The sequence below is a fragment of the Terrapene carolina genome, unplaced genomic scaffold (genome assembly GCF_002925995.2).
Source record: "Terrapene carolina triunguis isolate 2854851 unplaced genomic scaffold, T_m_triunguis-2.0 Scaffold68, whole genome shotgun sequence".
In the NCBI taxonomy this organism is placed as follows: domain Eukaryota; kingdom Metazoa; phylum Chordata; order Testudines; family Emydidae; genus Terrapene; species Terrapene triunguis.
The window spans coordinates 6,728,661-6,744,054 of record NW_020664419.1 but is presented as its reverse complement, the minus strand read 5'-3'; the positions used below and the strand labels follow the sequence as shown (position 1 = coordinate 6,744,054).

The 15,394-nt window shown below is 49.2% G+C and overlaps 1 protein-coding gene across 1 annotated transcript in view; it reads right to left on the bottom strand.

The window, feature by feature from the left end:
- Window positions 1-15,394, bottom strand: part of ITIH2 (inter-alpha-trypsin inhibitor heavy chain 2) — a 40,767-nt gene that overhangs the window by 13,110 nt on the left and 12,263 nt on the right. Inside the window, exons 8-14 of the mRNA XM_024202151.3 lie at window positions 13,963-14,091; window positions 12,191-12,307; window positions 11,282-11,450; window positions 5,081-5,206; window positions 3,994-4,175; window positions 2,413-2,598; window positions 328-467 (exon numbers count right to left, since the gene is read on the bottom strand). Coding sequence (XP_024057919.2) covers window positions 328-467; window positions 2,413-2,598; window positions 3,994-4,175; window positions 5,081-5,206; window positions 11,282-11,450; window positions 12,191-12,307; window positions 13,963-14,091 — 1,049 coding nt within the window. The remainder of the gene's footprint in view (window positions 1-327; window positions 468-2,412; window positions 2,599-3,993; window positions 4,176-5,080; window positions 5,207-11,281; window positions 11,451-12,190; window positions 12,308-13,962; window positions 14,092-15,394) is intronic.

Below are 15,394 nucleotides of genomic sequence, written 5' to 3'. Positions count from 1 at the left end.
AAACTCACAACCCTGAGTTTAGCAGGCCAATGTTCTACCACTGAGCTATTTCTCCCTCCCTGTTCAGACCTGATAGACACCATTGACTCTGCCGCCAGAACAAGCTGAACCAAAACCTTATGCCTGCGATTAGAAAGGAGGGGGAAGGAGTGAGAACAAGGGTGCGAAGGTGGCACGCTCTTTTGTTTACATTTATATTCCACATTTGTACAATAAAAGGCCTGATCCTGGGAGGTGCCGATAACCCTCATCTCCCAGTGACCGCCAGGGTCCTTTCCGGGTCAGCTAGGTCCCTATCAAAAGTCCCCGTCTGGCATTTCTCCCCACCTCTCAGCTAGGAGCTGGTTGATGGTCAGATAGGCCCACAGCTTCTCAGTGAATTTGGGGTCGGCATGTGGCTCTTTCTTCAGGAAATCATCCAGTCCCTCAACATCTGCCAGGGTCTCCAGGACTAGCTCGGCGTTTGACTAAGCGATGAATGAAAGATACCAAGATCACAGTGTGAGCCGGTGAAATGAAGCAGTCATATCACGCCACCCCCACCGCTCCCGGATCAGGATCCAGACTTTTAAAAACCGGGGTCCCCTTGTTAGGAATCTGATCCCCCACACATTTAGAAAGTGATTCTGCTAACAGGACTGTGTTGGCCAGCATGAGTAGGGCTGAGTGAAGGGGGTATGTTGCACCTCTCCCCCTCCCCCAGTGATCATGTCATAGCAGATTGAAAAAGCCAGAGGAACTCTCCCTGCACTTACCAAGGAAGAAGGGACGCTATAGGTGCCACTTGGGGTGGGAGTGAGGAAGGGGGTGGAGAGCTCTTAGCAGAGGAGAGGGAGCTGTGCTGAGCAGCACACCGCTTACAGGAGAAATCCTGCTCTCTCCTCTGTGCTCACCCCGGGTCCTGCCTGCACTGGAGCCGGGGCAGTTCTGCTGAGCGAGCAGGGAAAGCTCTGGAGAGCCTGTGAAGTGTGAGACCATCCCTTGCACATGGCGGATCCCATCTCTGGTGGGGGCATCGGGGAGGCTCTTTGTGCACACTCGCAAAGCAGGGATAGTGCATCCCCGGCCATGGCCTCCCACAGAGGGGAAGCAGCAGCTGCTGTGGAGTGGCTCCACTGAGCCTCCACTAGCTGCAGAGGAGGATTGCACAGTGAAGGGGCTGAAAGCAAGGATGTGGCCTACAGTGAAGTATTGTTCTGGTATACGGTGACCTGGTCGAAAAGGGATCCTGGCGGCTCCGGGAAGCAGCATGTTCCACCTCCGGCTCCTACGTGTAGGGCAGCCAAGGGGCTCCGCACCCTGCCTCCTCCCCAAGTGCCACCCCTGCAGTTTCCATTGGCCGGGAACTGCAGCCAATGGGAGCTGCGGGGGTGGTGAGCTGGAGGGGGGACATGCCGCTGCTTCCAGGATCTGCCTGAGGTAAGCGCCATCCGAGCCTGAACCCCTGATCCCCTCCTGCACCCCAATCCCCTGCCCCAGCCCCAATACACCTCCTGCCCTCAGAACCCCTCGATCCCAGCCTGGAGCACCCTCCTGCACCCCAAACTCCTCATCCCCAGCCCCATGTCAGAGCCCACACCCTCAGCCAGCACCCTCACCCCCCCATGCCCCAACCCCCTGCCCCAGCCCTGATCCCTTCTCACCCTCCAAACCCCTCAGTCCCAGGCCAGAGCACCCTCCTGCATCCCAAACCCTTCATACCCAGCCCCACTGCAGGATCTGCACCCCCAGTCAGAGCCTTCACACACCCTTCACCCCAACCCCCTGCTCCAGCCCAGAGCCCCCTCCCACACTCTGAACACCTCAACCCCAGCCCGGAGCCCCCTCCTGCACCCCAAATCCCTCATCTCCAGCACCACACCAGAGCCCACATCCCCAGCCAGAACCCTCACCCCCTCTCGCATCCCAACCCACTGCCTCAACCTGGAGCCCCCTCCCGCACTCTGAACTCATTTCTGGACCCACCCTGGAGCCCGTACCCCCAGCCGGAGCTCTCACCCCATCCCACACCCCAGCCCCTTGAACCAGCCCGGTGAAAATGAGCAAGTGACTGAGGGTGGGGAGAGCAAGTGACAGAGGAAGGGGGGATGGAGTGAGCGGGGGCGGGGCCTCGGAGAGGGACAGGGCATGGGCCAGTTCTCGGAGGAGGGATGGGGCAGGGGGTGGGGCAAGGGCGTTCGGTTTTGTGCGAGTAGAAAGTTGGCAACCCTATTCTGGTACCACATGTTACTATTAGGAGATTCTACTGAAGACAGGAATAGTGATAGGAAAGTGACATCCCACAGCCGTTGGCATAAACCCGCACAGAGCCTGGGGTACTGCAGACAGTATGACCCATTCTACCCCTCATGGGGAGAAGGCCATGCCCCTGCGAGCCACAAGAACGGGTGTTCTCCAGGGAGCCTGACTCACTGAGGTGGCTGTGATAATACTCTGCAGGTGCTGCACATTGTTGGCATCAACCTTTCCCGCCACCACAATCTCCGACCCTCCAAAGTAGTTATCGAAACTGTTCTGGGTGACATCCGACACCGATCCCTGAGGATAGTTAAACTCCACTTTCTTGAGGAGCGGGGTAGAGACCTGATTGTAGAATTTCTGCAGTTGGAAAAGACACGGGGGGTAAGTCTGTTGTGTTTGACTCAACCCTCGCTGACATGCTAACGCAACAGCAAAAGGTACAGGCGACAATCTGGAACCCAACAAGGCAAGACTGCACTGTTTATTTTTCAGGAAATGCAATTCCCCTTTTGATTAGGCCTTGAAATGTCTGTGTATTTACAAAGACAGCTCCCAGTAAAGTCAATGGAAAGACTCAAGCCCACAGTCTGTAATGACAAACACCTAGTTTCTTCCAGGACCCAGAGGCAGAAGGAAGCGTGAATACTGCTGCATATGGGCCCAAATCCTAAAGCAGGTGTGAAGTCAATGAATAAGGACTTGATGATTTGGCCCTTCATTATTTATTGCTTATAGATGTGAGCCCAGGCTTCAAGCACTTTCCAACTCTATTGATCAGAATTTAGCCTTCATGACTAGACTCTTTCTCTATAGAGTTGGCTGAAGTAAAATCCTAGATCTGGACTGCCCTTAACACAGCTCCAGAAATCCTACTTTGCAGTTCAGAGTTTATCCCTATGGGCTGGTCTTCACTATGACGCTGCTGCAATCAATGCAGCAGGGATTGATTTAGCCAGTCTAGTGAAAACCTGCTAAATCGATGGCAGAGCGCTCTCCGGTCGACCCTGGTACTCCACCTCTCTGAGGCCTGGTCTACACTACGACTTTAATTCGGATTTAGCTGCGTTAATCCGAATTAATCCTTAACCCGTCCACACAACGGAGCCAGTTACTTCGAATTAAAGGGCACTTAAAATCGATTTCTGTACTCCACCCCGACGAGCGGAGTAGCACCAAAATCGATTTTGTTAATTCGAATTAGGGGTAGTGTGGCCGCACACCACCGAATTAATGTGGTTAAAATTAATGGGGTAGTGTGGCCGCACACCACCGAATTAATGTGGTTAAAAACCGAATTAATGTGCTTAGTGTGGCCGCGCACAACTGAATTTATACAATCTGTTTCCCAAATTCAAATTATCTAAATTCGGATTAATCCTGTAGTGTAGACATACCCTGAGAAGAGTAAGGTAAGTTGACCGGGAGAGTGTCTCCTGTCAACGCAGTGCAGTGAAGACACTGGGGTACGTCGACCTAAGCTACGTCGACTCCATCTACGTTATTCACATGGCTGGAGTAGTGTAACTTAGGTCGATTTACCCCTGTAATGAAGACGAGCCCCTTGTTATAGAAGGTCTTGGGTTTACAGACATGATCGTTACCCTGTTGAACTCTCATGGCTAGTCTCCGCTTTCAGTGGGACCTATGTGAACCAGGAGTAACTCCATCGCCTTCGAATGAGTTATTCCAGATTCACAGCTGGGAGCAGAATCTGACCCTCGCAGTTTAAGAGGTGGAGGGAAGGAAATGCACCTTCATTTGGGAAGAGGTCTCCTGATTTCCAAAAATCCTCTGTGCCATTCCATGGTTTTCATGAGCAAGTCTGTCCAGGAAATCATAGTCTACATCGAATCCAATCCCGAGAGAGAACAAAGAGACATCTTCCGGTATGTTCTGTTTCACGTTCTTCTGGATTTTAGTCAACTTCAGCTCACCTTTAGGGGAGAGAGTGACTTTCAGTCATCTCCTGAATGGAGAACAAACCCTTCAACCCAATTAAAAATTATTCATAAGAATTCTCAACTAGGATCTATTCCCATATTCCTTGAATATCCTCATTGTCTGTAGTGGGAATGTTGGTTTGCTGTTGTAACATATGGAGATGAATAGGGCTGTTTTCATCTCACAGAACTATTGTTTCAGGCTCTCTGCAGACTCAGGAAGACACCACTAATGGTTTACACTTCAGTTCATGATTTTAAGGTGCTCTTTGCAATCATGAGGGCTAGGAACGTAACTTTTTTTTAAATCATAGAATCACAGAATATCAGGGTTCGAAGGGACCCCAGGAGGTCATCTAGTCTAACCCCCTGCTCAAAGCAGGACCAATCCCCAAATAGAAACTTCAGTTGTAGAGCAGCCAGGGGTGACTTTTGAGGCAATTTCTGCAGTTGGGGCCCGATGCAAACCCCACTGAACTTAATTTTCTTTCTGCTTTATTCTTCATATTTGGGGGCAATTCCTGGGATGGAGCAGCTTCTTGGGGACCAGCCATCACAGTCTGGGCTGAGCTCTCTGGAAGGGGGGATTGCCTGTGTGATGGTTGTGACCTCCTCTGTTCCAGGACTGGAGTATGTATGTAAATAAAGCACATTACCTTTAGGATATACCCAGCCTCCATGTCACTCATTTCTCATCCACTAGGAAGCCAACCTGAAAAGCCCCAGAATTCCACTACCACTTGGCAGAGGGGCGACATGATGTCTGAAGCAGGACATGCTGGCATCGGAAGAAGGGACAATAGTATTTTCTTAACTTACTTGTAGAGTGTCCATGTGCTGGTTGTGTTTCTTAAGCCAATTCAACTGGCCTTTCATTTCACCTAATGCAAGATCCTTACCTACCGTAGGGTCGCCATCTGACACCAATATGATCATGGAGACGGAGTTAGGGTCCAACATTCCCATGTTGCTGGCTTCCTTTAGAATGAATATTGCTCGAAGAAGAGCTTCGTTGATGTTTGTACCTGGTAAAGAAGCGATAAAATGAGCATGTTTGCTACGCAGCGTTCCTTCTTGAAATAAAGGCTCAGTCCTGAGAAAATAATACATAGGAACATAAGACTGGAAGGGACCTGAGTAACTGAGTCCAGTCCCCTGCTAATGCCGGCAACCCTGTCATAGAATCCCATTCTATAACTTATCAAGCTCCATCTTCAGACTAGTTGGGTTGTTTGCCCCCACTGCTCCTACTGGGAGATTGTGCCCAAACTTTACTCCTTTGATATTAGAAACCTTCTTCTCATGTCCAACCTAAATTTATTCATGGCCAATTTAGCCCTATTTATTCTACCCCTCTCATGTATTTAAAGACAGGAATCATATCCCCTCTGAGCCTTCATTTTTCTAGGCTAAACAAGCCAAGCTCTTTGAATCACTTCTTGTAAGAAAGACCCGCCATTCCCTGATCACCCTAACAGCCCTTCTGTGCACCTGTTCCAGTTTGAATGAGCCTTTCCTGAACATAGGTGAGCAGATTTGTACATAGTATCCAGTTGAGGTCTGACCACTGCCTTTTTTTTTTTAATACTTTTTTTTTTTTAATTAAGGGAGATATCCCATCTCCTAGAACTGGAAGGGACCTTGAAAGGTCATCGAGTCCAGCCCCCTGCCTTCACTAGCGGGACCAAGTACTGATTTTGCCCCAGATCCCCAAGTGGCCCCCTCAAGGATAGAGCTCACAACCCTGGGTTTAGCAGGCCAATGCTCAAACCACTGAGCTATCCCTCCCCCCTTGCCCAATGGCATTAATATGTCCACAGCTCCAGTGGAAATACATCTTAGGATCGCACTTGTGTTAGCCCCCAGGGACAAAGGCCTCAAGGACAGTTAAAGGCCTCCCCAGAAATAGATGCTGAGGGGTGTGGTGCATGGCCTTTTAATTAATCCCACTGGAGTTCCTTGCTTTAAGTATATTAGGTCAGATTTTGCTTGTTTATAGTGGAGTTACTCATTGAAATCGATGGAGTTGTCCCAGATTTACACGAGCATAAGTGAAAGGGGGCGGACAATTTCCTGGTGCAAGTGCTGGAGGAACCAACTAGGGGCAGAGCTTTTCTTGACCTGCTGCTCACAAACAGGGAAGAATTAGTAGGGGAAGCAAAAGTGGATGGGAACCTGGGAGGCAGTGACCATGAGATGGTCGAGTTCAGGATCCTGACACAAGGAAGAAAGGAGAGCAGCAGAATACGGACCCTGGACTTCAGAAAAGCAGACTTTGACTCCCTCAGGGAACAGATGGGCAGGATCCCCTGGGAGAATAACATGAAGGGCAAAGGGGTCCAGGAGAGCTGGCTGTATTTTAAAGAATCCTTATTGCGGTTGCAGGAACAAACCATCCCGATGTGTAGAAAGAATAGTAAATATGGCAGGCGACCAGCTTGGCTAAACAGTGAAATCCTTGCTGATCTTAAACGCAAAAAAGAAGCTTACAAGAAGTGGAAGATTGGACAAATGACCAGGGAGGAGTATAAAAATATCGCTCAGGCATGCAGGAGTGAAATCAGGAAGGCCAAATCGCACTTGGAGTTGCAGCTAGCAAGAGATGTTAAGAGTAACAAGAAGGGTTTCTTCAGGTATGTTAGCAACAAGAAGAAAGTCGAGGAAAGTGTGGGCCCCTTACTGAATGAGGGAGGCAACCTAGTGACCGAGGATGTGGCAAAAGCTAATGTACTCAATGATTTTTTTGCCTCTGTCTTCACGAACAAGGTCAGCTCCCAGACTGCTGCACTGGGCAGCACAGTATGGGGAGAAGGTGACCAGCCCTCTGTGGAGAAAGAAGTGGTTCAGGACTATTTAGAAAAACTGGACATGCACAAGTCCATGGGGCTGGATGCGCTGCATCCGAGGGTGCTAAAGGAGTTGGCGGATGAGATTGCAGAGCCATTGGCCATTATTTTTGAAAACTCATGGCGATCGGGGGAGGTCCCGGATGACTGGGAAAAGGCTAATGTAGTGCTCATCTTTAAAAAAGGGAAGAAGGAGGATCCGGGGAACTACAGGCCAGTCAGCCTCACCTCAGTCCCTGGAAAAATCATGGAGCAGGTCCTCAAGGAATCAATTATGAAACACTTAGAGGAGAGGAAAGTGATCAGGAACAGTCAGCATGGATTCACCAAGGGGAAGTCGTGCCTGACTAACCTAATTGCCTTCTATGATGAGATAACTGGCTCTGTGGATGAGGGGAAAGCAGTGGATGTGTTATTCCTTGACTTTAGCAAAGCTTTTGATACGGTCTCCCACAGTATTCTTGCCGCCAAGTTAAAGAAATATGGGCTGGACGAATGGACTGTAAGGTGGATAGAAAGCTGGCTAGATCGTCGGGCTCAACGGGTAGTGATCAATGGCTCCATGTCTAGTTGGCAGCTGGTTTCAAGCGGAGTGGCTCAAGGGTCGGTCCTGGGGCCGGTTTTGTTTAATATCTTTATTAATGATCTGGAGGATGGTGTGGACTGCACTCTCAGCAAGTTTGCAGATGACACTAAACTGGGAGGCGTGGTAGATATACTAGAGGGTAGGGATCGGATACAGAGGGACCTAGACAAATTAGAGGATTGGGCCAAAAAAAACCTGATGAGGTTCAACAAGGACAAGTGCAGAGTCCTGCACTTAGGACGGAAGAATCCCATGCACAGCTACAAACTAGGGACCGAATGGCTAGGTAGCAGTTCTGCAGAAAAGGACCTAGGGGTCACAGTGGACGAGAAGCTGGATATGAGTCAACAATGTGCTCTTGTTGCCAAGAAGGCTAACAGTATTTTGGGCTGTATAAGTAGGGGCATTGCCAGCAGATCGAGGAACGTGATCGTTCCCCTTTATTCGACATTGGTGAGGCCTCATCTGGAGTACTGTGTCCAGTTTTGGGCCCCACACTACAAGAAGGATGTGGAAAAATTGGGAAGAGTCCAGCGGAGGGCAACAAAAATGATTAGGGATCTGGAGCACATGACTTATGAGGAGAGGCTGAGGGAACTGGGATTGTTTAGTCTCCAGAAGAGAAGAATGAGGGGGGATTTGATAGCTGCTTTCAACTACCTGAGGGGAGGTTCCAAAGAGGATGGAGCTCGGCTGTTCTCCGTGGTGGCAGATGACAGAACAAGGAGCAATGGTCTCAAGTTGCAGTGGGGGAGGTCTAGGTTGGATATTAGGAAACACTATTTCACTAGGAGGGTGGTGAAGCACTGGAATGCGTTACCTAGGGAGGTGGTGGAATCTCCTTCCTTGGAGGTTTTTAAGGCCCGACTTGACAAAGCCCTGGCTGGGATGATTTAGTTGGGAATTGGTCCTACTTTGAGCAGGGGGTTGGACTAGATGACCTCCTGAGGTCCCTTCCAACCCTGATATTCTATGATTCTATGAAAGCAGACTGTGGTCCATTCAGTGGGCCTGATTCACTACTGTATTACTCTGTTTTAAGTTGGGGTTCACCTAGGATTTAAAAATCCCCACCATACTTGGGAGAATTTTACCAAAAATTCCAGACCTTTGCACAAATGTCTATGAAAGGGCCAGATTCTGATACTGGTTAAAATACATTTTGCTTTGCACTCCTATAGCTCCTTTCCCTACAAGAAGCTCAGATATGAATGAATGAAGCCTCAATACCTCTGTGAGGTTGGGAAGTACTATTATCCCCCTTTAACAGCAGGGGGATGGAGGCACAGCGAAGTTAACTGATTTGCTCAGGGTCACATGACGAAATCCAGGGCAGAGCTGGGAAGAGACCCAGCTCTCTTGACTCTCTGTCATTGGTTTTAAAACCAGAAAGGGACAATTAGATCATCTCGTTTGACCCCTGCATAACACAGACGATGGAATTTCACCTAGTTACCCCCGTACTGTGCTTGATAACTTGTATTTAGCTATAGAATATGTTCCAGAAAGGCAGCCAAGCTTGATCTGGACATCAAGAAATGGAAAATCCACTACTTCCCTAGGTAGTTTGTTCCAATGGGTAACCCCACTCCCTGTTAGAGCCTTATTTCTAATCTGAATTTGTCTGGCTTCAGCTACCACCCAGTGGTTCTTGTTAGGTCTTTCTCCTGGATTAGATCAGAGAGCCCTGTATTGCCTGGTATTTTCTCCCGGTGAAGGTACTTATACACTGTAACAGAGTCACCTCTCAAACTTCTTTTTGATAAGCCAAACAGCCTGGGCTCTTTCCATCTCTCACGGTAAGGCGTTTTCTCCAGCCCTCAGATCAGTTTAGTGGCTCTTCTCTGCACTCTCTCCCATTTCTAACATCCTTTAAAAACCGTAGACACCAGAACTGGGCACAGCATTCCCGTATCGATCTCACCAGTGCCATGCACGTAGGCAAAATCACTTCCCCGCCCTCGAGCTTCAGCCACAAAATCATCCGTCCTGTGCTCAGTGTTCACACAGTGCTCTGAAGATATGACATTAAGCACCTCTCACACTCCTTCTACTCCAGTGTAACTCCATTAACGTCAGGGGAGTTACTCTTGATTTACACCGTTGTAAATGAGAGGCGAATCGGGCCCATAAATCATGGATTATGATCACTGCATAACAGGTTAGTGGCTTCCAAGTTAGCTGCAGCCAGTGGAGGCCCTAGAGACAGGGACCAGATCCTCAAAGGTAATGGGTGTGTGATGGGGCGTCCGCCCCACACAGGGTTGAAAGGGGGTTAAGGTGTCCAGATTGGCCAGTTAACTACCCAGGATGCACGTGGAGGAGGAGCCAGGAAGCAAAGAATTGATTGATTAGGAACAGGCTCTCCTGTGCAGGAACAGGCGGGACCTGTCTAAACCCAGCTACCTGGCTGCAAATGGGGGCTGTTGCTGGGAAGGGCTGCAGGGAAGTAGGCTGCAGTCACTCCCTTGAGGCTGGCAAATCCAGAGAAGGGGAGGAGCCAGATAGGTAGGAAGAAGCCCAGGGAAACAGCAGCAAGGGGTAGGACCGTACAGGGACCGTGGCTGCTTGTTATATGGTCCCTGGGCTCATAGGCGCCAATTTCTCCTGGGGCCGGTGGGTGCTCAACCCCCCAGCCCCGCCTCGACTCCACCCCTGCCCCGCCTCCTCCCGCCCCGTCCCACCCCCATTCCAACCCCTTCCCCAAAGTCCCCGCCCCAACTCCGCCCCTATTGGACTCCTTCCCCAAATCCCCGCCCAGGCCCCGCCTCTTCCCCACCTCCTCCCATGAGTGCGCTGTGTTGCCGCTCCTCCCCCCTCCATTCCACAGCTTGTTACACCACAAAACAGCTGTTTTGCAGTGGCAAGTGCTGGAAGGCGAAGTGGGGATGCGGCGCACTCAGGGGAAGAGGCAGAGGCGGAGGTGAGCTGAGGTGGGGAGGCGGGGAGCTTGGCTGCCAGTGGGTGCAGAGCACCCACAAATTTTTCCCCGTGGGTGCTCCAGCCCCGGAGCACCCACGGAGTCGGCGCCTATGCCTGGGCTGGAACCCAGTGTACAGGGTGGGCCTGGGTTCCCCTTCTAGCCACTGGGAAGTGACGAGGGCATTAGAGACACCAGCCAAGCAGCCAGTCTGGAAAGACTTTGATTTCCCCAGAAGGGGAGGACCTTAGTGACCTGGCTGGAGGGCCTAGCTGCGGTTCCTGAGGCTGAGAGCAGGGCTGCAAAGCAAAACAAGATGGGAGAAGATACCACCGGAGGGAGAGTGCAAGCGAGCAGAGCTAATTCCCAGGATGGCCAGCAGGAGCTGCCGCTCACATTGAGTGAACCCCGTGACAGGAAGCTTGGTGCCTACATACCTGTAAGGATCTGGTCCCAAGTCCAGAGGTGCTGGGGGCACAGAGAGGTAGTGTGGTGGCACCATTGCCCTGGTCTCTTACTGATACATGGGCTCTGTGGGACTGGCCCCATAGAAGGAACACCCCTGCCTTTCCCAACAGAATGACCAGGGGGCTCTTCTGCCCCCCTCATTAGGTCCCTTTTCCTTGTGAGTCTTGCTGCGTGAGTGGGAAATCTGGCCTTTTGTGAACAGGACTCTGTCTATCTGTCTGAGGCATTTCTCCCCATGGTACCTAAGTGCCGAGAGTACCTCGTTATCAAACCCACGTACCCCCATTGGGATGGATCTCCTGGATGTACTTCTTAGCATCCTCCTTCTGACGCGCTGTGGCTGCAACTAAATCATCTCTCCAGGTGCGAACATTGTGGTTGAAGTCAACAACAGAAAAGTGGTCATCAGACCGGAGATCACCCAATATGGTCTTCATCGCCTCAACCGTCTGAGACAGGAAGGGGTCACAAGAATAGGCACGTTTAGCTCTTTCCATTATTCAAAGCACCCTATAAATGCTAGCTAATGAGTAAGAAACTAGGTGAACAACAACATGAGTGATGGGCCCAAACTGGAACCTTTTATGAGGCTGTCTCTCAACCTGCTTCCTCTGCACTGTGGAAATCCAGGTAAAATGGGACTTGGCTCTACAGAATCCAGATAAGGAGTCTGCAAAACCCAAACTTGTCCTCCTCAACCCATCCCCACTGAATACTAATCATGAGAGGGAGAAGCCAGGAGCAGAGAGGACCTTGCTCTGGAAGTTGTGTTGCGTTGGTATTGGCACAACACTCAGGAGACGAGAGTTCTATTTCTAGTTCTGTCATGGCCTGCAGTGTGAGGCTGGGCAAGTCCACATCCTCTCTCTGTATCTCCAGGGCCCCATCTATAAAAATCACCCTCCTTTGCAAAGTGCTTTGAGATCTACTATTTCAGAACTCAGTATGATTCAAATGACCTTGTTTCTTTCTTAAAACATTTTAAGGACAGTAAATATGGTGGGTCAAATCCTGAAGTCCTCTACTCAGGCAAATGCCCAGTGACGCTTTTGACTAAAGACCTAAAGATCCAACCTAGTGGTTTTCAGTTCAGGCAAGATCTAGGTATGCAGCAGTCAAGTAAGCAATAGCTAAACGTACGGGAGAACATGAAGGCAGGGCCTTATGTCTGCACAGATCAGGAACTTACTTGTTTCATTTTCAGTCCCCACATTGAGCCACTCACATCGATAACGAATAAAATGTTTTTGGGCAGCGGATCCAGATTGTCAGGAGCAAAGTAGTGAATAAAATAGCCATTAAAAATCTGCAAAATACAAACGGTGGTAATCAGAGTTCCTGTAAAGCTCCCACATGGCACAAGACAGTAAATGGAGTGAAAGGTTTCAGCCCTCTTTACAGGCCACATTCTGCTTTCACATACACACGGTTATATCAGTTGCTAACGCTGCATTTGTATTTCACTCTTCACCATAATGCAGTATCTGAGCTCCACTGGCTTTAAGGGAGAGCAGAAATTGGCTCTAAGGACTCACTTGCTTTGGGAACACCCCTTCACTGGCATGGGGGGTGGATGAGGTGGTGTATAAGAGCTCAATCCTGCAACCCTACTCCACGCCAACATGATGCTAATGAAGTGCCAGTTTGCCTTCTCACAACTTCTGACCCTGTTCCTTTGGTGTCGGTTAATCAGTGCCCCAGTACGGTGTTGGGGAACACTGCAATGCAAGAGACACTGGCTTTTGGACAAGACAGGAAGCTGGTCCTGTCCACTTGTTGTTTAGGTAACTGTATTCTGCCTGCCTAAAATCCCCCTGCTACTTCAACTGGATGCAGGATTCTTGATTACTTCTGTTGTTCAGCCATGCTGTGCTTTGTTCCCACCCTAATGGAACGCAGAAAGAGCACCAGAGATGGGGATCATGGATAGTCTGCTCTGCTGTGGCAACTATTTCTGATGTTCCATTTTGGGTAAGGCCAATACTTGAATTACAGTCAGGCTTGGGGGGTGGGGCTGGGTCCCCTTCTGGCTTTTAGGGGCTACCTCACTTGTCTTATGGCCTCCTTAAGTCTCACTACTGTCTAAATTAAAGCTCTTGACATTCGGGGCCCACCTACGTCCCCCCTAGACTCAGCATTATGTACAGTAACTCCTCACTTAACGTCCTCCTGCTTAACGTTGTTTCGAAGTTACATCGCTGCTCCATTAGGGAACATGCTCGTTTAAAGTTGTGCAATGCTCCCTTATAACATCGTTTGGCTGCCTGCTCTGTCCACTGCTTGTAGGACTCTGTGGAAGAGCAGCGACTTTACAAGGGAGCATTGCCCAAGTTCCTCTTCTTTGCCTCCCCCTCCCTCCCAGTGCTTCCCCCGTCACCACGCAGCTGTTTGGCGGCACTTAGGACTTTCTGGGAGGGAGGGGGAGGAGTGGGGAAGTGCTGCATCTCTGCTCGTCCCCCTCCCTCCCAGAAAGTCCTAAGTGAAAGTGCTAGGAGGGAGGGGGAGGAGCGGGGATGTGGCGTGCTCCGGGGAGGAGGTGGAGTGGGGGTGGGAAGAGGCGGGCCTGGAGTGGAGCGGGGACAGGAAGAGGCGGGCCTGGAGCATCCCCCAGCAAAATTGGTGCCTATTCTTCTGGGGGGAAGCTGCCACTGCTGCTGCGCAAGGTGCTTCCTAGCGTCCTTGTCTGCATCATTGTCTGCAGCAGGCTGTGCCTGTGTGGGGTAAGCCAGGGGCACCTCCCCACCACAGTACAGTACAGTACTGTACAGTATACAATGCCTTTTGTCTGCCCCCCCAAAATTTCCTTGGAACTTAGCCCCCCGCATTTATATTAAATCTTATAGGAAAATTGGATTAATTTAACATCGTTTCACTTAAAGTTGCATTTTTCAGGACCATAACTACAACGTTAAATGAGGAGTTACTGTACGAGAGCAACATATGGTAACAGAATAAACTTACTTCCAGTTCTCCAGCTTTGGTTTCTCGGTGCACATCATACATCACCACAAAATTCCCATCTACTGCCGTGGTAGAACAGGTGGGGCATTTTCGTTGCTGAGCCACTGTTGGTTTGAAGGACACGTGGGCCTAGAGGTGAGATGTGAACAAGGGGACTCCATTACAAAGTCAACCACACATCCCACGACAAAGGTATCATTTCGAGAGATTAGGAATGAGTCCTGCAAGACGCAATGGACTAGACTTTTGTATCCGGGGACACACAATTTCATTGAGCACCTTGGTAATTTTTCGAGTAAAACGGAGAGGGATTTTTGTTGCTTCAAAGCAAAGATTGTTCTTTGGTTTTCTTCGCTCAGTTTCTTCACTGATAGCAGCTCTGTGTGCAAACACACAGAGTCATAGCCCCGTATTACAGACAGAGCTGGACAAACTGTTTGTCATAAGCAATTCATTGGATGATTTTAGCTCTTTTTTAGCTCCTGTTTGCAAGGGAAAAAAAATATTTGCATGACATCCATGATTTTCACAATATCCATGATTTCCATGATAATGATTTCCATGAATCTGTTATTTGTAATTGCTAGTCTGAACAAATGACAACCTATAGATTTCCTATAAATTGAGGGCTATGAAATATTAGTAATTAGTTATCCGTGATTTGTTGCCTTTGTCACATGGTATTGTTTCTCTTTCCTGATTGGATTAATTCAACTTTTTAAAAGTGGAAAATAACGAATGACACATAGTCAATAGTGAACATCATGTTAACTCAGAACTATCCATGTTTGCCCATGACTATATTTAGATTGTACGCTCTTTGAGGCAGGGACCATCTCTTTGTTCTGTGCCCTGGTCCATGAGCGGGATCCCTTGGGATTATCTATTAGTAGTAGTAGTAGTAATAGAGATAAAAGCTCCAAAAATAGCCACAGAACCTGATCATTGACATGAACAGTTGAGAGCATGAACATCGCCGAATCAAATTGTGGGCTGGGTTTTGCCAACGTGTTTGCAAATACATTTTCATGCTATTCAGTTTGCTCCAATTACAACCCTGTATGCCTCAGCCCAAACCTTTGGCTAAGTGGGTTTGTGGATAAACAAGATGTGAAGCTGTGCATTGATATCAGGGGGCTGACTTGCGATTAACCTGGAGTTTCAGTATAACCTTAGTTATAGACTGTATTTGTGTGTGTATTTGACCCTCATGAATATGAGGGACTGTAGTAGTAGAGTCTATTTTATTTATTTAAAAGTCATCCATCATCTTGGTATCTAAAGGCCAAACCAGATATCTGCATAAAGCCAAACATAGTGTGAGTAGCAGCTCAGCAAGTTCCCCCCACCCAACACACAGACCTGCCAAAACACCATAGTCTTGATATCTCTGTTATTTTACTCTAGACCTGGGCCTCTTTTCTATCGATCC